This window comes from Rhinolophus sinicus, linkage group LG02 (assembly GCF_036562045.2).
Source record: "Rhinolophus sinicus isolate RSC01 linkage group LG02, ASM3656204v1, whole genome shotgun sequence".
NCBI classification, from domain to species: domain Eukaryota; kingdom Metazoa; phylum Chordata; class Mammalia; order Chiroptera; family Rhinolophidae; genus Rhinolophus; species Rhinolophus sinicus.
The window spans coordinates 49195689-49222453 of record NC_133752.1 but is presented as its reverse complement, the minus strand read 5'-3'; the positions used below and the strand labels follow the sequence as shown (position 1 = coordinate 49222453).

Sequence of the window (26765 nt, the reverse complement as noted above, 5' to 3'; positions counted from 1 at the left end):
AGAAAGAAACTATTCCCTGTCATGGAGCAATCTCTATTGTGATTTATTAAGAAAAAAAAAATAAATAAAGCAAGTTCAAGAATAATATAAATGATTATTTAAAAACAAAAGCCTAGATGATAAATGTCTATTACATTGTTTTGTGCACCTGAAACTAATAAAAAAAAATGTTTTTTTAAAAAAAGCTTAAAAAAAATCTTAAACCTCTCTATATGTATGTGTTATGCATTGAAATGAAATGTACAGAAAACATCTGGAAAGATATAAACCAAACTGCTATTCTTGGTAGGATATTAAACTTTGTGTGATTGCTGAGGGAGGGGAGTGTGAAGGAGGGATGAACATCTTTTTCTCTACATACTTTTGCAGTATTCTAAATTATTTGTAATTAAAAACATTTTTCATCTTTTTAAAGTTGAAGTAGTCTAGAGTTTATAAAATAAGATTAATGTTATTAATATGAAATACAAATCCAATTTAAAGTAACAGAATAATTTAATTTCTATTTTTTCCAGCGTATTTCCTCAGACTAATAATGACAATTAGGTAAACGCTCACCCTTGAAAGAAGCTTTTCCCAACTTTGTAATATGAAAACTATATTGGAACTCTTCTTCAGATTTACAAATAACATCTTTTTGTATAAGTCCATTTTCTGTCAAAATAGTGTCTTTTTGTAGGAGTCCTTTTTCTGTCAAGTATCGAAGTGATTCAACAGTTATTTCCCAGAGACTTTTTTCTTTCAACAAAATCTTTTGCTGAACACCCAAAAATGTACCACTCATAAAGCGATATATGTCACCAAGATTTGTTGCAATCTGAAACAATTCAGGACACGATTGGAGCATTTTCCTTAATTCAAGACATCATTTTGAATGTACATTAATCAAGATGATGATTCTTTTCTATACCTCAAAGCTATTTAAACAAAAAAGTTAGTATAAAATCTACATAGTTGCATATATAAACGTAATTTGATAACAGCATTTTAAAATGAAGAAAAAACATTTTAAGGGGGAAGACAGTTATCATAGTTATCGTATTCATACTTTTTGTGAAAACGTCTACACATTTTTCATTTAAAAATTCCTTAGGTTTTTGAACAATTTTTCACAGTGTCTCCAAAGCTGTGCACTGCTTACTCCTTAACCAATTATCACTAATTCCCACTATGCCTCCTTCAGAAATCTTCCCTTCACCCCTTTCCAGCCACCTGTGATAGCATTCCTTAGTTCTAAAAATGGTATTAAAAAAAAAACCACACACACACATGGAAAACACAACTGAAAGTCTCCACTGAAACAGGATCAGGCAATACTTTCCCCGATATATTACCTAAAAATAAATAGCAGTTTTCTACCTCTCTGTCTCTCTCATTCCCATTTCCTTTTTCTGCTTTTATGCCTTTTTCTCTTCCCCTCATTTACTATTTCAAACATATAATGGCAATCATAAGTAATAATTATCCCTCCATTTGGTATTCTTTTTCTTTCTTTTTTGTTTATTCTCTTTTTTATTCTTTTTCCATTTGGTATACATATGCAGAGATGACTGAATTAGAATAATTTTGTATTAGCCAATTTCAATGAAATCATCAGTACACTAAAATACAGCCAATCGGTAAGCATATTTCTCTCACAATTGGGATATTTCAACTGGAAAACTTAAGTAGTCATTTCATATTAAACCAACATAAGGGATAACAAAAAATATTATGGAGTATACACATTTCCTACTGCTTCTCCTTTTAATACAAATCATTCTTTAATATAGTATGCTATTGGGCTAAAATTTCACTTTTTAGGTATTCAAGAACTGATATTCAGTTTGTAAATTATCAATATACTTAGTTTTTATACTGTTTTCTACTTGGTTAATTACAGTTAACACTGGGGGGTGAAAACAAACAAACATCTACTTCATCCTTCTAGCTACTATCATGTTACTCTTCTGCCCACTCTGTGAAAAACTTTCAGACAGTGATTTAAACCCACTGGACCAGACTCTGCCTCTGGCCACCATAGCGTCTCAAAGCTGGATTCTCCACTATGGCCCTAACCTGCGAGTTCACCCATGCCCAACTCCAAAGCCAATCCATTAATTAATTCAAGTATATACCGAGTGCCAACCACATGCCAGGCACTGGGATTCAGTGATAAAGGAAAATAAGTGTGGACCCTGCTTTCAGGGTTTACATTCCAGTGAGCTAAAGTTATTGGCCAAATAACTGTACTAACAAGAATACAATTACAAATTCATAGGTGTTTAATTAAAGGAAAGGAGTGTGGTTCTACAAAGCATACAATAGACTGAATGGATTCAGAGGCACAGGGAGATTTCCCTGAAGAAGTGATGGTTCAGTGAAAATCTGAAGGTTCAGTGGGAATTAACTAGATGAAGTTGTGGGTGAGAGTGAAACTGGAGATGGAGAGGTAAGATGGGCGGGTCCCAGGGATAGGGAGCCCTGGGCTAGGAGAGGGCATAGTATGTTTGAGAAATGAAAACAGAAGGCCAGTATGTCTGGAGGGCAGGGTGTGAGAATGCTGATGAGAGACGAGGAGGCAGAGGCCAAATCTATTGTGGTAGAGCAGGATGAGGAATTTGGGCTTAATCCTAAAAGCAATGGGAAACAACCGCTGACAAATATTAAGCAGAAAGGGGTCACACATGCAGATTTTAGTCTGAGCAGATCTAGGAGAAGAATTACTTGGAGGGGACGTGGGAAGGCAGGGTAGAGTGAATGAATGCAAGGAGACCTGGCAGGAGACAATAACTGATCCAGGCACCAGATTGCAGGAGCACGGACCAGCGTGTGCACGTGCAGAGACAGGATGGAAAGCAGACTGCACAACCTACCTCTCTTTGCCTCAGATTCTTTTTTTCTAAAAGGAGAGTTCTATTACTTAATTCAAAGGTATGCAAAGGTCAGAGATAAAACATATAAAGTGTCTAGCAGGGTGTCTGAAACACCGCTGTGATAAATAAACGAAAATTGGACGCTCCCTGAATGCTATGGCCCCAACGGCTGCTGTTTTACTAATTCTTGGAATTTCCTTCTCTTCCACCAAAGCATGGACCTAGCCCTCCAGGGATGCTCACTTCTATCCTTCTGCCTCCTGACCTCACATCGCCCAAATCACAGATCTTGCTTTTCTTGCCCCTCACTTCTATACCACCTGGTTGTTTCTGTCCAAAGGACTTGGCTTCTGCATCAACTCTAACTGCAGATTTTCTTGGTTCTCTGCTCCATCTATATTCCAGCCTCCTTCCCCAACTACAGCCCTGGTGTGAATCCTTACCCCGAGCTGTAGAAGTAACCCTGATGGCTTGATCTCCTCAGGACTGGGCCCAGGAGCTTGAGTTGTCTCCTATGCACAGGCTTGGAAGAGCTGCCTACCTGCTCATCTGATCCGACTGCTGCCTGGACTTCTTGCTACTGTACACCAATTGTTAAAACAGAATTTAAATGAAACTATTGTGCTCTGCAATCTTGCATTGTTACCAGGCCCATAAAAACCAAACCTGTGTGGTCTAGTTCCCACAGTCTCTCTGTTATGATCTAGTTTTAAGTGAATTCCCCACTCCTTCTCAATTCCATTGCCTTTAGCTCAGTCCTAACTCATGATATATATACTATGTATGTCAGATGTATGCATTATGAATATTTTCCCAGCCTTTTCACTTATTTTATCAGTGTTTTTTGAAGCGAGTTTTTAAATTATGATGAAGCCTATTTAATTATTTTTCTTCCATGGTTCATGTTTTTTGTTTCCCATATAAGAAATCTTTGCCTAACCCAAGGTAACACAATTTCTTCTCCTATATTTTCTTCTAGAAGCTTCTTTTTCAGCATTTAAGTTTAGGTCAGTGATCCACTTTGAATTAATTTTTTTGGACAGTAGAAGAGTAGAGGTTAATTTTTCTGTTCCATATGGTTAGCTTGTTGTGCCAGCACCATTTATTGAAAAAAAATTGTCCTTTTTCTTTTTTGGGGTGGGAGGGGTTAAATGTTTATTATTTATTTTCATATTTCATCCTCCATCAACAGCCATTGATGTTACCTTAGTATATTGTTGCAGAAGTATGGATATTTTCAACTTATGGTGATAATTAAGTTGATCATTTCCAGTGTAGAGAAATGTAATTATAGGTATTTAATTTCCTTAAACCGTATCTGCATACATTGGTTCACGAAGCTGCTCCTTATTAAAGAAATATGTAATTTTTTCAGTGTTCACAATGAAGCATTTTTGCACAGTAGCAGCAATCATTCTCATTAGGAACATAAGAATAATTTCAATTATTTAGGTACATGTGGGTTTTATGTGTGTTGTCGACTCATCCTTTAGATAGATATGTTATTAATTCCTCTGGCAAAAATAACATCATCTTAACCATGAGAAATGTCACCAGGATATGCACTAGAAATTGCATGGGTACGCCTTTTATAAGTGAAATGATCAAATTCTTGGAAAACATAATAAAAATCTGTTGTCTTCAGACTTGGCTGAGTTCAGAAACGCTAATACTTGGCTAAGCCTGAGTCTTAATTTACAAAGGTGACTGAATAGCAATACAGAGGTTAATGCCTCTCAAAACAAAACAAAACAAAACAAAACAAAACAAAACAAAACAACAAAAATGCTCAAAGTACTCACAGTTCCCCTTAGAGAGGAAAGGCATTGCACACCATGCAGGGATGCAAGAGGAGTGCCAGATTTTGCACAGTTTCAAATTATCCTTTTTCTCTTTTAAATATCTTGGCACCTTTGTCGAAAATTAATTGATCATACATATGTGGGTCTAATTCTGGACTCACTGATGTGGACTCACTGTATGTCTATTCTTGCACCAATACCACGATGTCTTAATGACTGAAATTTTACAGTAAGTTTTACAGTCAAGTAGTGTGAAATCTCTAACTTTGTTCTTCATTTACAAAATTATTTTTGGTTATTCTATTCCTTTGCATATCCAAATAAATTCTAGTATTGGCCTGCAATTTCTACTCTTGTTGAGATCTGTATTGTGATTGCACTGAATTTATAGACCAATTTGGCAAGAAGTACATCTGAACAAAACTGAGGGCTCCAATTCATGAACATAGTGTCTCTCTCCATTTAAGTCCTCTTTAATTTCTCTTAGCAGTGTTTTATCGTTTTCAGTGTGCAGATCTGACACCTATTAGTTAAATATATCCCTAAGTGTTCCATGTTTTTTGATGGTATTATAAATAGAAATGTTTTCCCAATTATACTGTAGTGAGTTTATAGAAATACAGTTGCATTTGGTACATTGACCGTGTCCTGTGACACTGCTAATTATACTCTAGTTTTTCTGTACAGTCTTTTGGATTTTGCTTGAACTTAATGTTATTATAGCAAATAAGATAGCTTTACTTCTTCCTTTCCTATCTGTATGTCTTTATTTTTATTCCTTTTCGTATTGTACTGGCCACAACTTCTAACATATGTTGACTAGTTAGGTGAGAGCAGACATTTTTTCTTTTCCTGATCTTAGGCGGAAAACATGTAGCCTTTCACCATTAAATGTGATGTTACCTGTAGGTTTTTTTGTGTTGTTGTTTTTTAAATAAATACTCTTTATCAGGTTGAAGAAGTTCTCTTCTACTCCTAGTATGCTGAGTTTTCATCATGAATGAATGTTGAATTCTGGGTAATTACAGATTGAATTTTGAATGTTAAACCAACTTTGCATCGTTTTGCATGACTGAAATAAACTCAAATTGATCATGATATATTGTTTTTATAATGTATTGCTGGATTACTAATACTTTGATAACGATTTTTGCATCTATGTTTACCAGAGAAATTCTTGCAATATCTTTGCCTGGTTTTGTTATCAGAGTAATTATGCTGGTCTCATAAGATGAACAGTGTTCCTTCCCTTGTCCTCTAATTTCTGGAAGAATATGTGTATGATTGGTATTATTCCTTCCTTAAATATTTGACAGAAATCACCAGTGAAGTCAGTTGGGCCTGGAGTTTTCTTTGCGGGAAGGTTTTAATTACAAATTCAATTTCTTTGATACAGGATTTTTTAGATTTTCTACGTCAGTCAATTTGGGAACTGTGTCCTTCAAGAATTTTCCCCATTTCATCTAAATTGTTGAATTCACTTTTCAAGGACAGTTATTCAAGGATAATCCCTTACTATCCTATTACTATCTCTAGGATCTTTAGTAATGACCCTCCTTTCATTACAGATATTGGTAATTTATGTGTTCTCTCTTTTCCTCCTGATCAATTCAACCAATAATCTTACTGACCTTTTCAAAGAACTAGCTTGTGGTTTAATTAATTTTTTTCTCATTTGTCTATTTTTTATTTCATTGATTTCTGCTTTTATTTGTACTATTTCCTTCTTTCTACTTACTTTGGGGTTTTGTTTGTTTTGTTTTTAGCTTCCTAAGGTGAAACTTAGATCACTGACTTTGGATATTTCTTATATTCTAGTAAGTATTTAAAGCCTGTAAATGTCCCCTTAAGCGGTTCTTCAGCCACATGCCACTAATTTTGATATATTTATTTTCATTTTTATTACACTCAAAATATTTTGTAATGTCCCTTGTGATTTTCACTTTGACCACAGTCAAAGTATGCTATTTAGTTTCCGAATATTTGGGTATTTCTCTTGTATCTTATTGATGTACTACAATTCTGTTGTCATTAGATACCATCCTCTATATGGTTTCAGTCCTAAATGTATTCAGACTCGTTTTATGGCCCAGAATATGGTCTACTTTGTTGAAGTTTCATCTGCACTTGGTGAATGTTCCACATACACAAGGACACACTGGAAACAATGTAGGCCGACAAGGCAAGAAACTGAATTATAGTCTCATCTAAACCATAACTCACTGAACGACCTTCAACTTATCACTAATTCTCTGAATCTGTTACTTTATCCAATACATAAATGTGGAAGACTTGATCTTCATGATCTCTCTCCCTCCTTCATTAATTCCTTGGCAACCCTCCTATTGTAGGTCTTTATTACATTACACATGGGTTACCACAATTGCAATACTTCTGCATGCTGTTATCCCCATTTTCCAGATCAGGCAACTGAGTGAGGTTGAAGACAGAGTTAGTAACTTACCCCGGGTAATAAGAGACAGAGCTGGGGCCGGGACACATCTTTCATTCTATTTGCAGCACCTGGAATGACTTATTCCTTCCCTCTGCTTATCTAAAACCTCTGTCACCTTCAATATCCAACACTAATTCCTCTGCTTCCTCATAGCCTTTCAGTCTTCCAAATTGCTAGGGGATGTTATAAATCATTCATTTGCAAGGTAATCAAAACTTTTCTCATGATATCTTTTATTTATCAATCACCTTTTGTGTTTTCACTTAAACTGTTCGGGTTAATGAAGGTAGGCTGCATGAAAGGTTAAGAGCACTGGTTTTGTAGTTAGACAAAGCTGAATTCAAACTGGCTTTGCCACTTTGTGGCAGGGTGACCTTGGGCACAAAGTTAAATTTTACTTAAGAATAATCTTAAAAAAGAAGTTTAACTCAAGCGTAACCTAAAAAAGAGAGCTAATTTCTAATCTTAGGAAAAAGCAAGTTTTCCTATTTTTTTTTTTTTAATTTTCTGCCTGATAAAGGCTACACTGATCTCACAAATATTTATAATATCCTAGAATGTTCATGAGACGATAGGTGAACCTTATTCTTCATCAAGGGCAGAGATTATGGATCATTACACATCAGAACCACGTCTTTACAGCTCCTTGTCTCCCCATGGTATCCACCAAAGTCTCTTTCTTCTAGATGAGGCCCAGTTACGATTTGATGATTTCTCATATTCCTTATAACTCGAAGATTAAAAATGCACATATAAATCCAGATTCAGATTTATGTCAGACTGTTCTTTTCCACATTAGGTTAGAAATTAACATTTACAATTTTTAAATATTTTTTCAGTTTTCACAATTTTTTAACCTCTGTTATCTCATGTAACAGTAATAAGATTTAAAAATATTAAAAAATACCTTTAAACCAATCAAAGAGAGAAACAAAGTTTGGATTCCTTTGGAGGGTTCTTGAACAAGATGGCTATAACAGTTTTCCAACGGTCTGCTTATTAATTCCAATACCTATAAAAGTTAAAGCAGTATTATGTTTTGTGTTGTTATAAAAAAATGGTGTTTTATATAAAATTTTGTATTTTGCGTAGATCTTGCGTAGGCAGAGGGAGACAAACACAAAGACAAAATAAGGAATTTAGCAAATGTGTTCGTGAAAATGGAAGATAAACAGGATAACACTTTTCATTGTTTGTCTGAAATACAAAAGTATTCAAACTATTCTATTTCTTAATCATAGAGAAGGAAATATTATTTAAAGGAATATTAAGAATGAATTTTTAAAAGATGAGCTCATAAAAGGGCTAGACCAAAGACCTAAGAAAGAAGACAAAACCACCAACCAACAACCAGATTGAGTATTACCTGTTGCTTGTCTTTTTCTTGCAATATAAGGATACTCTCCCCAGTAGAGTCTATTCCAGCACGGCCAGCTCTACCAATCATCTGTTTATATTGATTCCTCTTTAAAAAGTCCTTAGCAACATAGGGGGCTCTCAAAATAACTCTATGGAATTGATAAAATTAATTAAAAGTGATTATAACAACAGCACCTATTTTTTAAATTCTTAATTTTATTATATCTATGTAATATTAAATTTAATGACATAGTAACTTAAAATAATAGGTAGCTACTATTCACCAAGAATCTATGATGTTCTACGTTCTTTATGTACATTATCTATCATTCTTACAAAACTCTTTGTAATAATATTCTCTTAAATCAAATTTTAGTTTTTTACCAAGCGGCTAACTAAAGAACAGACAAGTGGTTCATCTCAACTCACAAAATTAGTAATTACCAGCACCATGATTTGAACTTAAGTCTGCCTAGCTGCAAAGTTTAGGACCAATCCATTATAGCAATAGTTTCCAAAGATTTCTGATTTTATATTCCACAAATGAAACATCTAATCATGCACCAGCAACACATATCTATTTGTTTATGTACTCGTATTTGTATTATTGTCCATTATATAAAATTGCAGATTTCAAGTGTTTTTGACCGACAAATATGGTGATTTCAATCCTGCTCATGTATATATAAGTCTGTATCCAGTTTTCCTGTTCAAAGGTGAGAAAAAAAACCTGTCATTTACCCACACTGATCAACCTATTCCTTTATTTATAAATCTCACTGGACAGCCAAGATCACCAAACACTTGAAGATAACTAAAGACATAACAGAAAAACAACAAGAACATAAAAAAAAAATGTCTGACAGAAACAGATAACACAGGGAACAGAAATGAACTTAAAAAAATTCTAATTAGTATCCACAGAGAATTCTAGAGGGTATTGTATTCACAATATGAGAGCAGACTCCTATAAAAAAAAAAGCAATAAAAGACAGTTCTTCGAAATTAAGAAAAAAACTTAAATTCATTCCAAAAATTCAATAGAAGAATTGAATAATGAATGCACACAGTCAATGGGATACAACTGAAAACTGATTTCGTTATATCAAAGGTATAGTTGAAGAAATTACATAGCTCAGAGACTGAAAAATGTGTAAGAAAAGAGATACAAAAGTTCAATCTAAGAAGTTCCAACTCTGTCTACATGAAGTTACAAGAGCAGAGAACAGAGATAATGGCAGGAAAGAAATAATAAAAGAAATAACCCAAACAAATACTTTAAGATGAAGAAAGGCATAAAACTTGAAATTGAAAGCATATCCCAAGTGTTAAGCCCTATGTATGAAAAGTAGCTAAATTGGAACAGTTGGGATTGTAGAATTAGTTTCCCAGGTTCAAACCTTGGCTTTGAAACTCATTTGTTGGGTGCGAAGTTGGGCAAGTTATTTTAATTGTTCAGTGTCTCAGTTCTCCCTTCTATAAAATGTGATTAATAAAATATGACCTTCCTTACAAAGTTGTTGTGAGGCTCTATTAAGCCAATGCATGTAAAGCTGTTATGACATGGGGGAGGGAGTGTAATAGCTGCAATTACTATTATACACTATGATGACATTTTAAGGTTGAAGAGAAAAGTCTAAAAGCTTCTGGAGAAGAAAAAACAGCAAACCTATGCAAAAACAAAACTGAGCAACACTGGCTCTTGAAAGACATAAAACAATACTATCAAGTCCCCAAAGGAAAAAAAATTGAATTATTTTCCTAGCAAGGTGTTAAGGTATGAGGTGAAAATAAAGACATCTTCTGCTATGCAAAGACTCAAAAAATTTTTATCCCTAATGCAGCATTTAAACAATAATTACTCAAGAATGGCAAAATAAAAAATGAATCACAGAAGATGTGTGATACAAGAGGTAGTGGGTAAGCAAAAAAAACCACAAGTATAATACACAGGTTAGTTTAAACAGTTATTGATTATAAGATGAAAGAAAATTAAAAACCTGGAACTAAGATTCTAGGTAATTGCAACATATATATATGAGGCAGTGTAGGAGGATATACAAATGCTAAGACTCTTATGCTCAGGGAAGAATATAATTATTGATTAATTCTACAATGATAAAAAACATGTTTGGTTACAATTGTTAAAATTTTAAGAGTGGGGTGGCCAGGTGTTACCGGTTCGATCCCCACATGGGCCACTGTGAGCTGGGGCTCTCCACAACTAGATTGAAACAACTACTTGACTTGGGGCTGATGGGTCCTGGAAAAGCTATGGGATTTTATTGCCTATGGATATAAAAAAGTGTCCATTTAAACAACAAAAAATTTAAGAGTAACAATTGGAATAAGAGAGATAGGATATGTAACTTCCTATTTCTCTCCCTCCAATTGTCTGGAAAATGGAAAATTAATCAGTGACAGAGGCTGAAAATAAAAGAATGGAAAAGATGTATTTGGCAAAAAAAAGTCCTAGTATTCCAAGTAAAATCACTAAAGTAGAAAAACAAGGACTTATTATATTAATAGAAGATATAATTCAGCAATATTTGGAGTAAACCTTTGTATACCTAGTTTTGAAATACAAAGCAAAAATGTCTAGAAATGCAAAAACGAGAAACTGACAACTTCATAATTACAGTGAGAGACTAACACACCTCTGAAATTGACAGATCAAGGAATCACAAGTAATAAGAAAATAGGAGCTGATGGCATGATTAATAGCAGTGATCTCATTGAGACACAGAAAACTGCACACCAAACAGAAAATACATGTCTTTTTTTTAACACTCATGGATGATTTATAAAAATTGACCATTTATTTGAAAAACTGCCACAAATTATAAAGAACAGAAATCAATTATGCAGGCTTATAGCTTTGATAACAACTGAGAAGGTAATCCAGGATCTATTATTCAAAAAAATGATACTAGACTCAAAAGTCTTTATGGATGAGTTCCCTAAATTTTCAAGGAAAGCCCTAGTCAAATAAACTCTTTCAGATGATTTTTATAAAGGTGGAAAGCTTCCTAACTGTTTCTACACAAGTCTGATAATAAACCCTGACATGAAAACCAGATAGAGAGAACACACAATAAAGAAGGGATTCTAATACCAGGAAATCTACTATGTTATTTTTCATAAAAATATCAAGGAAATAAACCAACAATCAACTCAGCAAATACTGAAAAAAATACCTGATAAATTCTCACCCACTACTGAGAAAGAATAAATCAACAAAACTCCTTGCAAGCTAGAAATTGAGGTTTGGAACCTCGCCAACAGTTCCTTATGTCTCATCTCACCTTCGAGCTGGTAGGTTAACACCTGCTGCTAGGGTAGAAGTGCAGGTTAAAAGGCAGAGAACTCCTGTGGAATAGGCCTCCTCCAAGAGCTTCTTTTCATCACTTGTCAAACCACTATGGTGATAAGCAATTCCTAGTGGGATTGTGCGTTTTAAAATAGGACACAAGTTGCCACTGTTGATATTCTTCAAGTTCTTAATCAACTCCTGTTTTTCTTTCTCCCTGTGTTTCAGATATTCCCTAGGAAAAAGATCTGTTAGAATTATGAACCCTGATCTTACAGTAGCAAAGTGCATATCATTATTAGTACATGCATGTAAACATTCTTTTAAAAAATGTTACAGAATTGTACACCTGAACTTTACGTAACTTTACTAAGAATTGTCACCCCAATAAACTTTAATTAAAAAAAAAGTATTAATGTTATCAATATAAGTACATAAAAAGTCCTTAGAATTTTGATTCTGATTTCATTAACTATTAGGGAGTCTCTCTCAACCTTTCTGTGGATCACAGAGCACTGAAAATTTGATTAAAGCTCAGGAAAAGAAACAAATACTCACATAAATAAACACTTTAATTTCAGAGGGTCCGTGGACTTCCCAAAGTTCATTCCTGCACTTCCTATGAATCCATGGACACCAGGTTTAGACCCCCACTCTAGATGTTACAATTATTTTTTTTACTAGATCATATATCTTTATTGAAGATGATTTTATTTTAAATCATAAATGTTCTTCTCTTAAGATAGAAACATACATATTATTAAATCATATGTATTATCTGTAAAAGACTGTCTAAACACTAGTAATTTAGAAGCCTCAATAATATTCTATTATGTCTCTGTATCAAGAAGCACCTATTTTAAATTCTATTTAGAAAAAAAAAAGAAAGACTATAACTAATTACCAATTGAGTGTAAAGCAACACCTTCTGAGTACCAGTAGCAAACAAACATCGTCCAGGATATGACACACACCGCCTTCCGTTGTTTTGGTCTACTTCACGGAAAGAATAGAGCTCTGGCTGGTGTTCACCAAAGAAGGCCAATAATTTCATAAGGAGTTGAGAAATGGGAGGCAAGGAGACAAAAGAACAATGAAGAATTGGGAAGAAAGTGGTCAAGACTCATCAGTGCAAGAATCAGAATTGACAGCTGAGTAAGGGAGCAATAGACTTTCTTTTACGATTTCCCAGCCAGTGTACAAGGTCCTGAAAGGGATGTACGCATATAGGATGAACCCTTCTCAAGGAATTAAGTCTTATATGCAATGAGAATATGGATAATCACCATAGAATTTTAGAGAAGGGCGACATTATTTAGAAGTGACCAGATAAGATGTGGTTGTATGGAGAAGGGTTTTCGTGGGAGCTTGGGATCTGAGCTGGTCTTGAAGAACAGGTGTTAGAGAGGTGACAATGAAGATTCAGGGCAGTATAGCTTGGTAGAGGGTAAAGCATGATCTGAAGCACAAAAATGGGAAGTCCAAGGCACAAAGAAGAGAAGGAGTTCAGATTGAATGCACTGCAGGGTGAATGAAGAGTAGAAGAAATAAGGATGGAAAAGTAAGCTGAGTCATATATGAGCCTGAATTCTAGGCTAAGAAGCACTAAGGTATCATTTTTAGGGAGATTTTTAGGAAAGTGGTGTGACCAGAACTTTGGCAGTTGTCAGCAAATAGTGTTTAAAAGAAATTCTTGACTAAAAGTCAAAGGGAGTAACAGCTACAAAAAAGATAATATTCTTGAGACTGATACAATCACTTCAGAAAAATCTGCTTTGGTCTTTGTATTTAAATAGACATAAAGCCATATTCTACTCCCCATGTGATTTTATTGTACCTGCTTCCCACAAAATTTATGATAAGGAGGCAAAATAATTAAGATACAAGCTGATATCCCAGCACTTTCAAGAAATCATGTTTTAAAGCCACTGAGATCAGAACCCATTTAGCCCTAGATTTTACTCATCTACATGTAAATTACAGAATAATATAAAAAAGGTGTTCTCTAAATATGACTCAGCATTTTAGTCAACAGTCACAAAACAAGGACTACACTATACTCAGAACATTCAGCTTACAAAAGCAGCAAGTAATATGGAAAATATATCTTAGAGAAAATTTTCCTTTGGAAAGAAAGTATTAACTCCTATCTCTTTAAAAAAGTATTAAGTATCCATTACAATTTATTAACTAAGGGTTCTGGAGAACAACATTTTTAAATGCTTCAATATTAAACACAAACATTTATGACCCAAATAAACTACTATCGTGTTTCCCCAAAAATAAGATGTAACCAGACCATCAGCTCTAATGTGTCTTTTGGAGTAAAAATTAGTATAAGACCTTGTCTTATTTTACTATAATATAAGACTGGGTTTTATCTAACATAATATAATATAAGACCGGGTCTTATATTAATTTTTGCTCCAAAAGACGCAGTAGAGCTGATGGTCTGGCTAGGTCTTATTTTCGGGGAAACACGGTATAATCAAAAAGCAAAATAAACCAAGGGTATAACTTATAAATCTCATCTCTTCCAGTCAACTGTTAGTCTGAAAATTTCCATATAACTTAGACAGTGTTATATTATCTTAAATTATTCTAAGAAAATGAGCAATTTACTGAGAATATTCAGTGATAATTTAATTTCCTTAGGCTTTTGTAATCAACATCATCACTGTAAAGGTACACTATTAGTTACTAAAATGGGAAACTCCTACATTTTATCCCAAATATCTGTGTCTTTATGCTAATTCAATAAATTTAACTCTATTTTATTATTATTACTTTTTATTAGTTTCAGGTGTACAAAACAATGTAACAGTTAGACATTAATTTAACTCCATTTTAGATCAATCCATGACAGCAGAATTGGGGGGGAGGTGGAAGATGACTAGATAGAATCCAGGGTAATGGTCTATGAATAGTGATATAGGACTGGCTAAGGGGTCAAAACGAAGTCTGAAAAAAAATGATAAAACTACACATGGGACAAATAGGTGCAGGAAAAACTGAACTGTTCATACTTAAAATAATGTTATACTTATCTGAGCCAATATTAAAATAGTATAAAATTACAAATCAATATATTTCTAAATTACTTAGGAAATTCAATTCAAATGTCCATACAACTTAAGTGTTGTATGGCAACAATATTTAATTAAATAGAAAATTAAGCTGAAGATATGATTTATCCCCAATGATTAGTCCTTTGACCATCTAAGCCAGTGGTTGACCTTGGATGCAGGCTGGATTTGCCTAGGGAGCTTCACAGAATGAAGCTTGGGTCCCACTCCCACAGATTCCGATTTGTCTAGGATGTAGCTTGGGCACTGGCATTTTTAAAAGCCCTGATTCACTGTGCTGCCAATGTGGAGAACCATTGATCTAAGCCATTATATTAGCATTTTCTTACATGTAGCCTTAGAAATTTTCTCTGGCTATTTCACATGTGTGACTTTCACTGTTAAACTTTCTTCAAGGTTAAGGCCTTTAGAATCTAGTATAACAATGTAATATAATGCTCTGCAAGAAGTAATTAGTGCTTGTTAAATAAACAGAATACACAGCATGTATATGATGACAAAAGTAGAACAGAATACTTTTAAAAGATAAACATACTTGCTTAAAAATTTGCATATCATTTCTGCTACGTTTTCACAGTTCTTCTTAGTGGGACAAAAAACTAAGCAGGAATAGTTGGGAATAACTTCTGTCACCAATGCTACCAATCGATCAGGATCCATCTTTTTCAGAGTATCAGAATACTGCACAACAAGATGTAGCAACAAGGTAGTTAGCAACCATAAAAGCCTGTCGTTTAACCAGTGTGCTTTGAAAAGTAAGCAAATCATCCATACTTTTAAATTTCTGATTTAATGCATCTGATCATTTAAAAAAAAATTAAACCTATACTAAACATCAAAATGTTAAGTCTTACTGTTCTATTCGGTTATTAGGATTTCGTTAGGTATATTTAGCTTTAAATTAAAGAAGTGAAAATACGTAATGTTATTAATAACTTCACTACATGCCCATCTCCACCAAAGCAGTACAAAAAAGACCACAGAGAGAAACACAGATTGATCCTAATAATAGTCAAAGGGCTGTGTAAATAAGATATACCTTTGACTATCACTAATAGTTTTAAAAAACATATATTCAATCATACTACAAGACGTAGTTTCAAAAATAAGAAATATACTTACCAAGCAGACACAAGGAACTCAAAGAACATGAAGAAAAATGTATTTAAAATCTCACTTCCTCCAACTTTCTGAAACTATGAATTAGAATTAGAAAAGTGTTGTAGAATTCTAAAAGTGTTGTAAAATCCCTTTCTGTCCTTTTTAATATCTTCCATGTCACAAAATATTAACATAGTAGATGTTAACATTTGCACACACCAATATCTGAATTACACAGCCCACAAATGTTTGTTTTTGCCGTTCTTGACAAACGAATAACATTTTAGGGAGAGGTCCCAAAATTTTTTTGGTTCATGGAGTCCCAAGGCCAAAAGAACTAACAGTTTTATTTATTGGGGAGTTAGGTCTAAACAATTTAATAAGTGCATATTTCCTCACAACTAGGTAGCTGTCTGCATAAGTAATATACCTCAATTGAATGAAAAATGTTTTTATTTCATTCTTAAATAACCACAACAGCCCACTAATGAGATGTATGTATAGCTGGGCACTGCAGTCTTTCAAACCTTGGAATTAAGACTGGACATAGTTACCCTCATTTCCTGTCCCACATTGATTTTCACATGGTATTTGCTTACAGTAACAGCAAAAAAAAAAAACACAAAAAACCCTACTTCACAAAGTATTATGTCATAGAAAGGAATGTAGTTGAACTGGAAATTCCCATGAACCAGTAGTTTGTGTGGTGTCCAACCGATGTCAAACATGAGAGGTTTCTCTCAAAAATCTAAACAATTCCATGGCACCCATGTGAATCTTCTATGTGCCCCAATGCACTTGGGCACAAAGTCTGGGAACCTCGGGTTCAAGGGTTATTACTGTTACCTTATAATTAAGGAGACGTGAAAAAGTTATGCCATTCTCAGCTTTGCTGTCAACCTCATATATTGCATCATTTATTTTCAGATACTCTTTTAATTCAACCTTGAATTAAAAGGACATTTGCAATTAATAACACATATAAATCCTTTACCCAGAGTTATAAATTTTATAAAATATGTTGTAAAAAAGGACACCTACACAAAAATTTTAGTTTTTTTAAGGTATGTAAACATGCTTTAATTAAAAGTATTTTCTTTACCATTTCTTTTATTTTAAACCTCTTTTCTCCCTTAAATGAAAACAGATGAATATCCTTTAAAAAAGTACTTTTGAATTGAATAGCCACAATATCTAAATGGAAGCCATACACTTTCTTATTTTTCACAAGAAGTACAAATGAGTTAAGTATTTACACTCTTTATCTTTTATTGAGTTACCTGTATTATTCCTCAAGACCTAAAACTGTTTTATTAGTCACCAGTTTTCATTCTAAGTACCATCATATTATTTTTAATTTAAGTATCTGTAGACAAAAAGTGTTTGTAAATATAGTTCATATTTTTAAAAGAATAGTGTCTAATTTGACAATTAAGGTTAGAAAGTATCCTTAAGATTTTTCATATTTGACATAAACGTAAAAACATCAACTTTCAAATTAAAATTTGGTGATTCTCAAAAATCATTTCAACAAATACATCTACAGAGAGAACATGCATACTAATACTGTAGACAGATACATTTATTTATTTTCTTTGAGAATTTTGGGAATGCTATCATTGGGGAGTTTAAATTTAAATCCACATTAAGTCTAAACTTATTTTAAAAGCATTACAATTACCAAAGCATAAATATTTTAACTTTAAGATAACTTTTTTAATGTGCCAATAACTCAAAACGTAAGTCACTAAATTTTGATTGAATGGAAAATTTCACCTCAGAGAATAAGAAGTGGAAAAACAGAGTGGGTCTGGAAAATTTCATTCAATAAACATTCACTAAAGGCCGATGGGCCAGGCACTGTTCTAGGTGCTACCGATATAGTTGTGACCCAAGGCAAGATCCCTGACCCCACAGAGTTTACATTCTCTATACAGAAACTCTTATTAGCATATAGCCACAGTGGTGAGTGGAATTATGGCTCTTCACCACTCCATAGAATTTTTTTACATGGTACATTTGCTACTTTTGTTTCTAAGTAAGATGATACATAACAAATCAATACAGTGCAAACCTCAGGTACATACTGGTCTGAATTGATCGGTGTAATATTCTGCTTGAAGGAACTTCTGTAGATCTTCAACATTGTTTAACGTTGCACTCATACCAATAATTTGAGTTGTTTCTAAAAGAAAAAAAAACAAAGTATTGAGAAAAATTTGTTACTTAGTATATCATAGTAATTTTAGTATATCATAGTAATTTTAGCAACCTTTTTGTGTTCTAAATTCTTTCTGAGTGATTTGAGAAAGGTGGGAGGAGGTAAGAAAAATGCAAGCATATTATGAGAGCATTAATCTAGAAATCAAAGAATGAAAACTTCCTTATATCCTGTAAGTTACTATTTAGAATTATATAAATTTCAAACTTGGCAAGAAGTAGCATCTTTATTAAGACTTCTAAACAACAATGATTATAAATATGCTTGTTGCTCTCTGGACCATCGTTATGAAGAGTTACGACAGGTTCCACAGGTACAGTTATATAGAGATGTACAGTGTAGGATGCAGGGCTGAATGGGTCCTGAGCTCTTGCCACATGAAAACTCCTTTATGGGATCTTGCTATCAGGTTAATTTTTCTTTATTTTAAAATAAAGGTGGAGTAACATTCATGAAGCTGCATGACTTCTTAGGCAAAATACATAATTGCTGCTTTCTACAGACTTAGCTATTGAATCAAAGAACAAAGGAGCCTTCTTAGCAAATGCTTTTTCATTGTTGCTGTCTTTTGTCTTGAAATTTTATCACTCAAGATATTATCTGAAAGAGAAGTAAGTGTTGTCCCTTCTCACTCCATGAGGGTAGACTATAAAGCTGAAGAGGTGAGCATAGGGCCAAATAAAGAAAGGCTGTCCTTAGAAATTTGGGATTTATGCAGAAACAAAGGGAAGCTGTGAAAGGACTGTAAATAGTAAAATAAACTACCGTGTTTCCCTGGGAATAAGATCTAGCTGGACAATAAGCTCTAATGCATCTTTTGGAGCAAAAATTAATGTACAGTATACAGCATAATATAAGACCCGGTCTTATTTTACTACATGACTGGGTATAAATTAATATAATATACCAGGTCTTACATTAATTTTTGCTCCAAAAGACGCATTAGAGCTGATTATCCAGTTAGGTCTTATTTTCGGGGAAACACGGTAATGGAATTTGCGTTTGGGAAATATTCTAACTGCACTAGATAAGATAGATTTGGTCGGAGAGAGGGCAGTGATCATGAGTGAAGGCAGATGAAAGAGCTTGTTGATTTCTTCATTTCTGTGGTGATCTAGGTAAGAAAGGATGAGGTACTGAGCTAAAGATTTAGTAGTTAGAAAGGGACAGGAGGGAGAGAATTTAAAAATGTATTTATGAGGTAGCCCAGATAGGATTTGGTTGCCGACAGAATATGCAAGAGTGAAGACTGTAAGATTCTGGCTTGGCTGGCAGGCAAATGGTGGCAGGGAATTCAGACTGAAGAATGGGTTTGAAGGAAAAGAGTTAGACTTGGACATGGTGACTGAGCTGTTCACAGGATATTCAAGTCGAGTGTCCAATTTGCAGATGATATTATTCAGAAGAGAACTGTAAGCTGGAAATAGAGACCAGGAGCCATCTGCACACAGGAAACACTTGAAGTCATGAGCGTGGATGAGAATTAGCAGAAACTGTATAAAGTAGGAAACCAGAGAAGAGGCTAAGATGAATCTATGGTAACAACAATGTACATAATGAGCATGCTTAGAACAAGGTGTCACAAAGGAGACAAGAAGGAAAAACTAGAGAGATTCATTTCATTTAAGTATCTATTAAGTGTAAGGCACTGGTGATAGTGAGACAAAGAAGTATACAGCAATAGCAAACACATGTCCACTACGTGTAGGTACTATGCTAGATTCTTGACATAGATTAACTCATGCCATCTTCACAGCAATTCAGTGAGGAAGGTCCTACTACTATCATCCATTTTTGAGACATAAGGAAAGAAGCAGTTACAATAACTTGCCCAAGGTCATGTACATAGTTAAGAGTGAGCCAGCATTTGAATCTACTTCCACAGTCTATCCTCAGCCATTATGCTATGCTATTTTTCCATGCTAACATATGATCCCTCTTACAGAGATAATAGGGAAACCAAGATAGAATGATGTTGCAGCACCCGAAGGGAAAAAGAATGATAAACAGTCAAATGCTGAAGAAAAGTTGAGACAAGAACAGTCAGCACATACTAGATTTGATAAATAGGTGATCATTCTCCTCTCTATCCCTGCTTTGTATTTTTCCAAAGAACTTGTCACCATCTGATACATCATATATCTTCTTGTTTATCTGCTTATTCTCTGTTCACTAAACTTTCACTAAAATGTTTGATGAAGGCAGTCACTTTATTTTATTCACTGCTGCATCCTGGCACTTAAAGTAGTGCCTGGCACACACTCAGTAAATATTTTTTGAATGAATGATTATAAAGTGCTAAAATATGTCTAAGTGCCTTTGCTATTAAAAATTTTTAAATAATTCTTAAGATTTGACCTTTAAATAATTTTTGCATATATAAGCTAAGTTATTGTAATAGTATATCATTAAATAGTAGAGAAAACATTTAGAGTATTTCATGTACTTTTAAAGCATGTCTGATGTTAAAAAATAGTTCCTTAAAATGACTATTTGAATATCCTGCATGATTGGTATGATGATGATGACGATATTGATGGTGGCAGTAGCAACAAACTCTTATTCAGTGCCACGTACCAGGCACTGCTGAATGCTTCTCATGAGTTAATTCATAAAACCCTCACAACAATCCCATCAAGTCAGGACCATTTTACAGATGAAGAAACAGAGAGGTTGAGTCACCTGCCTAAGCACACATACCTAGTAAGTGAAGGATAATGACAGGGACGTCGTCGAGTGTTAATTTCATTTAGCTTCACAATTATCCTCATTCTTTCATTCTTCTAACAAACATTTATAAGCTTACCTTAGAAACAAAAAATCTAAGGCAGAAAGTTTAAGTATCTTACTCTAAGTTACAAAATCTAGCTAGTGGTAGAATTGTCTTTTATAGGTCTCTTGATTATAAATCAATTAGTGACCATGTTAAAAAAAAATACTTACTACTAGTGTAGAGTATTTTTGCTAGGGTCATTTCCAGTACAGCCCCACGGCTTCCTTCACCAATCATGTGCAACTTCAGATTAAAAAAAAAAGGAAAAAAAGTAAATCTGCATACATTGCCTATATCAAACGTGCATAAATTTTATGAAATGAAGTAATCTTTATAACTCTTAAGTACTTTGGATATAGCAACTAGAATATATAAACATTATTTCACTTGTATTTTAAGTTAATGAGATTGGGGGGGGCAATATCTTGACACATCTGAAATTCATAAATACTGTTATAAAATTGAATACACACACACATATTTACTACTCAAGAAACACTTGACCCAAAACTGACTTTAAGATTACCAAGCATGAAATGTTTTCATCTGTACTGTCTATGTATTAAAATATATGATTTATTCTCATAGAGGTAGTAAGCAGATCCACATAATAATGCTAGTATAATAAAAATGTTGGCAAGTTATAAAGGTAGCAACCCACCTCATCAACAACAACCAGACCCAGACTGCTAATCCTTCCAGTTTCAATCAACGAGTTGACCAGACCGTGTCCTTTTTCAATAGTGGCAATATATAGTGATTTCTTTTCCCTTCTTTTAATTGGAGGAAATTTGCCTTTGCTTCCTGCATATTCTTCAACAAAGAAACCCAGTTCTATACCAAAACTTGACAAACCTGAAATCTAGAATATTAGTCGAAACAAAGAAACAAAAAAATCCCAGATAAATAAGAACTCTAAATATTAAGTGCACACAGGGATTCAAAAAATCTAAAACTGTGTTTAACACCAATCAGTGGGAACAAGATCACAAATAAGACATATATATCTAAGAAATGCCAGAACTAATGTGTTGATCTCTGCAAAATGAACACAACTTCTAAACTACATAATGAGAAAATATAACTCAACTGTCTCCTCAGATGTAAAAAAAAATCAGAATAACTCATTTACTTTGATGAAATAATTGAAACCAAACTAAATATCAATAGTACATTTATAATGGAGTTTAATCTACCAGTTTAGGAAAAAATACCTTTTTCTGCAATAGGTAATCAGTATCAGAAGAAATTTTCAGTTACGTACCTCCATACTGCTTTTGTACATTCTAAAAATATTAATTCTGCATCATTAATAGAGGTACCTCTTTTCAGGCAATAAAGTTGTTATATTTATCCTACTTTTTATATCTTAACATCAAAATAACATTAGCAAATACCACCTGTTAAAAAAAACAATCACACCTTTTCTTGGACAATTGCCACATATGGTAGGATCATTAAAACATCTTTGTGCCGGCAAAGCAGTTCTTGTAGCATTAAAATTTCAGCCACGAGGGTTTTTCCACCACTCGTTGGCAAGGAATATATTAAATTTTTTCTTTCTTGCACAGAATTCAATGTTAAACAAGTATGCTGCCATTCTGTAGAATTAAAAAAACAACAACAAACATTATTTTCCCCTTCTACAATTTCAATCTCAAGAAAGTTTTCTAAGAAGGAAAAATCCTTCAAAGTCCAAGAACTGCACTTTGAGAACCATTGCTTTAGCTCAATGAAAAGTAGCACACATCATGTCATTAAGCCAGATTTACAGGTAAAAACTTAAAAAATTGTTATTTACCAAAGTTCATGCTTCAAAGCTACTACTTACTACTAAAGTATAATTTGGCATGTCCTTGACACAGAATATAGCTTGCAAGACAACTATTATTTTTATCATCATCCCTTTTTAACAAATCCGGAACGAAGGCTCAGAGTGCTAAACTTGTGTTTAAGTGACAAGGCCAGAATTCATAACTAAGCCGACAACCTCCAGTAGTTGAGAACATACCAGTGTACCAGGCATAGCACTAGTTACAGATAAAAAGATGAGTTAGAACCCTGCCCTCAGGGTACTCATTCTGGTAGGAGATGCAGATTAAACGAAAAAGGTGCTGGGAGAAAAGCACAGGGCAGAAAGTTAACATCTACTTCAAGAGCAATCCACACCATTCATTAGCTCTTAAACTATAAACCTCACAATTTAGAATTAATCTCTTGTAGTCTTATATTAGACTTTGTTTCCTGTAGTCCTACTTCTCCAACCTGATCGTCCTTTCCCTGAGATGAGAACCCATGTTTTCATATGATTCGTAAGATACTAACAAACGAATTTCAGAAATACGTATGAAGTGATTGGTTGATAGGCTGATCCTCCAGAAAGGCAAAAACTGTCCCTTCTTTGTCCAAAATGACACATATTTGAAATATATGCAAGAACCCAGGATTTTTAAAAAAACCTTACACGATACATTGTTATCAGTATTCTTTGTACTTAAATCTTAACTTCAGCTGTCTTTAAATATATTTAGTTTTAATCAATGGTATTAGTACTACTGACGTATTTCACTTCAGACATCTCGTAGTCAAAGGAATTTGAAGTCAAGTTTCGGTAGAGAAGACAGAGCCAGCAAGGAAACACCAGCTAAGAAAACTGAGGAGCAGCAAGACAATCAAAAAACACAGGCGTGGAGTATCAAGAAGTCAAGAAACAAGTGTTTCAAAATGGGTCTGGTCGGGCCGGCCCAGTGGCTCAGGCAGTTAGAGCTCCATGCTAACTCTGAAGGCTGCCGGTTTGATTCCCACATGGGCCACTCAACCACAAGGTTGTCAGTTAAACTCCTCGAGTCCAGCAAGGGATGGTGCGCTCCGCCCCCTGCAACTAAGATTGAACACGGCACCTTGAGCTGAGCTGCCGCTGAGCTCCCGGATGGCTCAGTTGGTTGGAGAACGGGCTCTCAACCACAAGGTTGCCGGTTTCAACTCCCGCAAGGGATGGTGGGCTATGCCCCCTGCAACTAGAAATGGCAACTGGACCTGGAGTTGAGCTGCGCCCTCCACAACGAAGATTGAAAGGACAACTTGAAGCTGAACGGCAACCTCCACAACTAAGATTGAAAGGACAACAACTTGACTTGGAAAAAAGGCCTGGAAGTACACACTGTTCCCCAATAAAGTCCTGTTCCCCTTCCCCAATAAAAGGGTCTGGTCAATTCTGCCAGCTACTGAGAAATCAGGTAAGATGATTAGAACTAAAAGCATCATTGGGTTTAGACACTCCAGTCATTTAATCTCAACTGAGAGCACAGAACCCAGCATTGGAGTGGGCTGGGAATTATTTGAGTGAGAAAAGGGAGATAGCAAGGTTTGAGAAGTGTGACCACAAAGGGAAGGAAAGAGGTTCAGTAGTAGCCGGATAGGGATAGGTGGAGAGAGGACTGACATTTTGATTTGTTTTTAAGATAAGATGCATGACCATGGAAGTATCTGCTTTCTATTGCTTTGCACTAATACTATGTTAATGAAGGTAAAGTTTTTTTAATTACAGCAAAAAGCATTACCATATAGTTTTTCAATTCCCTTGAACTGAGCATAAAGGTCTCTCACTCTGCTGGGTAATGAATAAAAAGGACCAAGGTCATCTGATGATGACTCAATTGTTTTCTTAGCAACATTAATTTCTTCAGATAGGAGAGTCTCTTTGAGCTGTTTAGTCCTAGAAAATATTGGTGTTTGGGCCTTGGCATTTCCAGTCATGGTACGTTTTAGATGATCTTTAAGACTTTTTCTCCTATTCACATTTGAACTAGTTCTGACTTGAGAAGACGCCTGATCAATTTGCTGGAATTGCTCTATGCTATTATGGGGCAATTCCTCATTCACCGTCTTGTGAGAGGATGTGTTCCAATTCCTCTCTTTAGCAGACTGATCTCCAAAATCATTTGAAGAGTTCTGCAAATTTTCAAAGTATAAAACCTGTGAAGAAGGGAATTCACACAAAAGATCGGCTCCACGTTCAACAGAGACATCTTCATGCCCACTCTGGTTCTTTGTGTGCTCATCTGTTTTTAATTCAGTAAAGCTGCCCACAGTAGTAATGCTGCGTTTCTGTTCGCTGCTTTCTGAGCAAAGATTTTCAGTGGCAAAATCTGTATCATGGTTCCTGTTTTCAGGAAGTTGCATATATTTTTGTTCCAGGTCATCAACTTGAGCTAAAAACGAGTTTTCAGCAAAACTATCATAGTCACCAAACATGTCCTCTTCGCTATCATTATTCTGGAAAGAAAACAAAAATATTTACAGTCAATTATAGCTTCATTAAGGATAAAAGTTTCAGCCTAGAACTATACCAGGCATATAATTAAATGGCCACATATAGATCATAAACCTAAATGTAAATCATCCTATAAAATAGATACTATTATCTGCATTTTCGGATGAAGAAATGGAGGCTCAGAGAGGGTAATACCGTGATTTGCCTAAAATTACACTCCTCGTGTATGGTGATGCTGGGATCCTAATTCTTAAGCTAGTGCTAAATCCTTAAAGCAGTAGCAAGACTGATAGGCAACCATTGAGATGTCATCTCACTGTAAGTTCTGATAACTGCACTATCCTTCCCCTCCCAGACTCCATCCTACAGAGTGACCGGTGACAAAAACATGCTTGTACTACTGGGCACTCCAAAGAGATTCTGTTCCTCGGAATCTGGACTTGAGAGGGAATCTGCACACTGACTTAGGGTGGTCTGCTAAACAGAAGAGTTGTAAATTTGGAGATAGCAACATAGTCAGTGATTAAAAACACAAGATGTGGAGTGAGAAGTGTAGTTTCTTGACTACTTAGGACCTGAGTAGCTAAGAAAACTACTACTTAGGACCTGAGATTTTACTTAGTTGTAAAATCTAGATAATGTAAATAGCTTCAAGTACCCAGCCAATAATGAGTGTGCAACAAGTAAATGGTAGATTTTATTAGTACAGCAGAAGCAGCAATAACTTCGAACTCTAACTTTGCGGCTCAGTCATGCCACTTCCTTGCTGCACGTACAACTTTTATGTCTCGGATCTATGTTTCATACCTATATAAAAACGAGGATAACCAAACAATACCCCTCAAGTGAGAATTCACAGTGGTAACAAAGCCAGGGTAAGCACATGAAGACTAGTGAGTAACTGGTAAACTGTTTGCATCCGAGAAGCGAAAGGCCAAAACTTTGTAGTTTCAAGTACCATGCCTTCTATAGTTCGGTCTCCCACTCTTTCAGTGGCTACGCGCACTAGGAGACCTGGGTTTGTACATTGCCCAAAGGTGGCAAATGGAACCGGGAACTCGGGGGAACTTGAGAGCTGATGGGGCTGTACCTCGACTGGCTGCACGCCCCCCGTTTTCCGCCGCGGGCTCCCAGCCACCATCTCCTCCTCCTCCTCTTCGTCATCGCGCGGCATGAGCTCGGCCGCGGTGGGGGCGGCAAAAATGATCTCTAGACTACGCCGGTTCCTTTTGTGGACACACACTCGCCGGCGGATGCGGGAACCACCTTCATCCATGGCAGGGGCCAAGGGCCCTGCCCGAAAGCCGTCCCCCGGGACCCAGCCGCCAAACCCCAGTGGAGGGGTGAGTGGAGGACAGGGCGCCAGCAGTAAAAGGAGAAAAAACCGCTCGCCTCTCCATCCACCTTTGGGAAACACCAAGTTAATTGCTCTCGGACCGGAAGCGGAGACCAGGCGCAGGAGCCCGCCTTCTTCTCATCCAATCCTAAGTGTCGCGGGCTTGCGGCGTAGTGAAGGTGAGAACGTGAACG

At 35.2% G+C, this 26765-nt stretch overlaps 1 protein-coding gene across 11 annotated transcripts in view; it reads right to left on the bottom strand.

The window, feature by feature from the left end:
• HELQ (helicase, POLQ like) overlaps positions 1-26759 on the bottom strand; it is a 50294-nt gene extending 23535 nt beyond the window's left edge. For 4 of the 11 annotated variants that reach the window (XM_074324035.1, XM_074324055.1, XM_074324049.1 and 1 more), the window contains exons 1-12: positions 26326-26759; positions 24523-25237; positions 22385-22563; positions 21624-21824; positions 21133-21205; positions 18056-18153; positions 16815-16913; positions 15403-15548; positions 11777-12016; positions 8479-8620; positions 8020-8124; positions 559-817 (exon numbers count right to left, since the gene is read on the bottom strand). In XM_074324035.1, the coding sequence (XP_074180136.1) occupies positions 559-817; positions 8020-8124; positions 8479-8620; positions 11777-12016; positions 15403-15548; positions 16815-16913; positions 18056-18153; positions 21133-21205; positions 21624-21824; positions 22385-22563; positions 24523-25237; positions 26326-26511 (2443 nt within the window). In that variant the 5' untranslated portion in view covers positions 26512-26759. The other 7 variants (XR_012493478.1, XM_074324066.1, XM_074324056.1 and 4 more) reach the window with 7 other exon arrangements.
• Between the last annotated feature and the right edge of the window lie 6 nt (positions 26760-26765).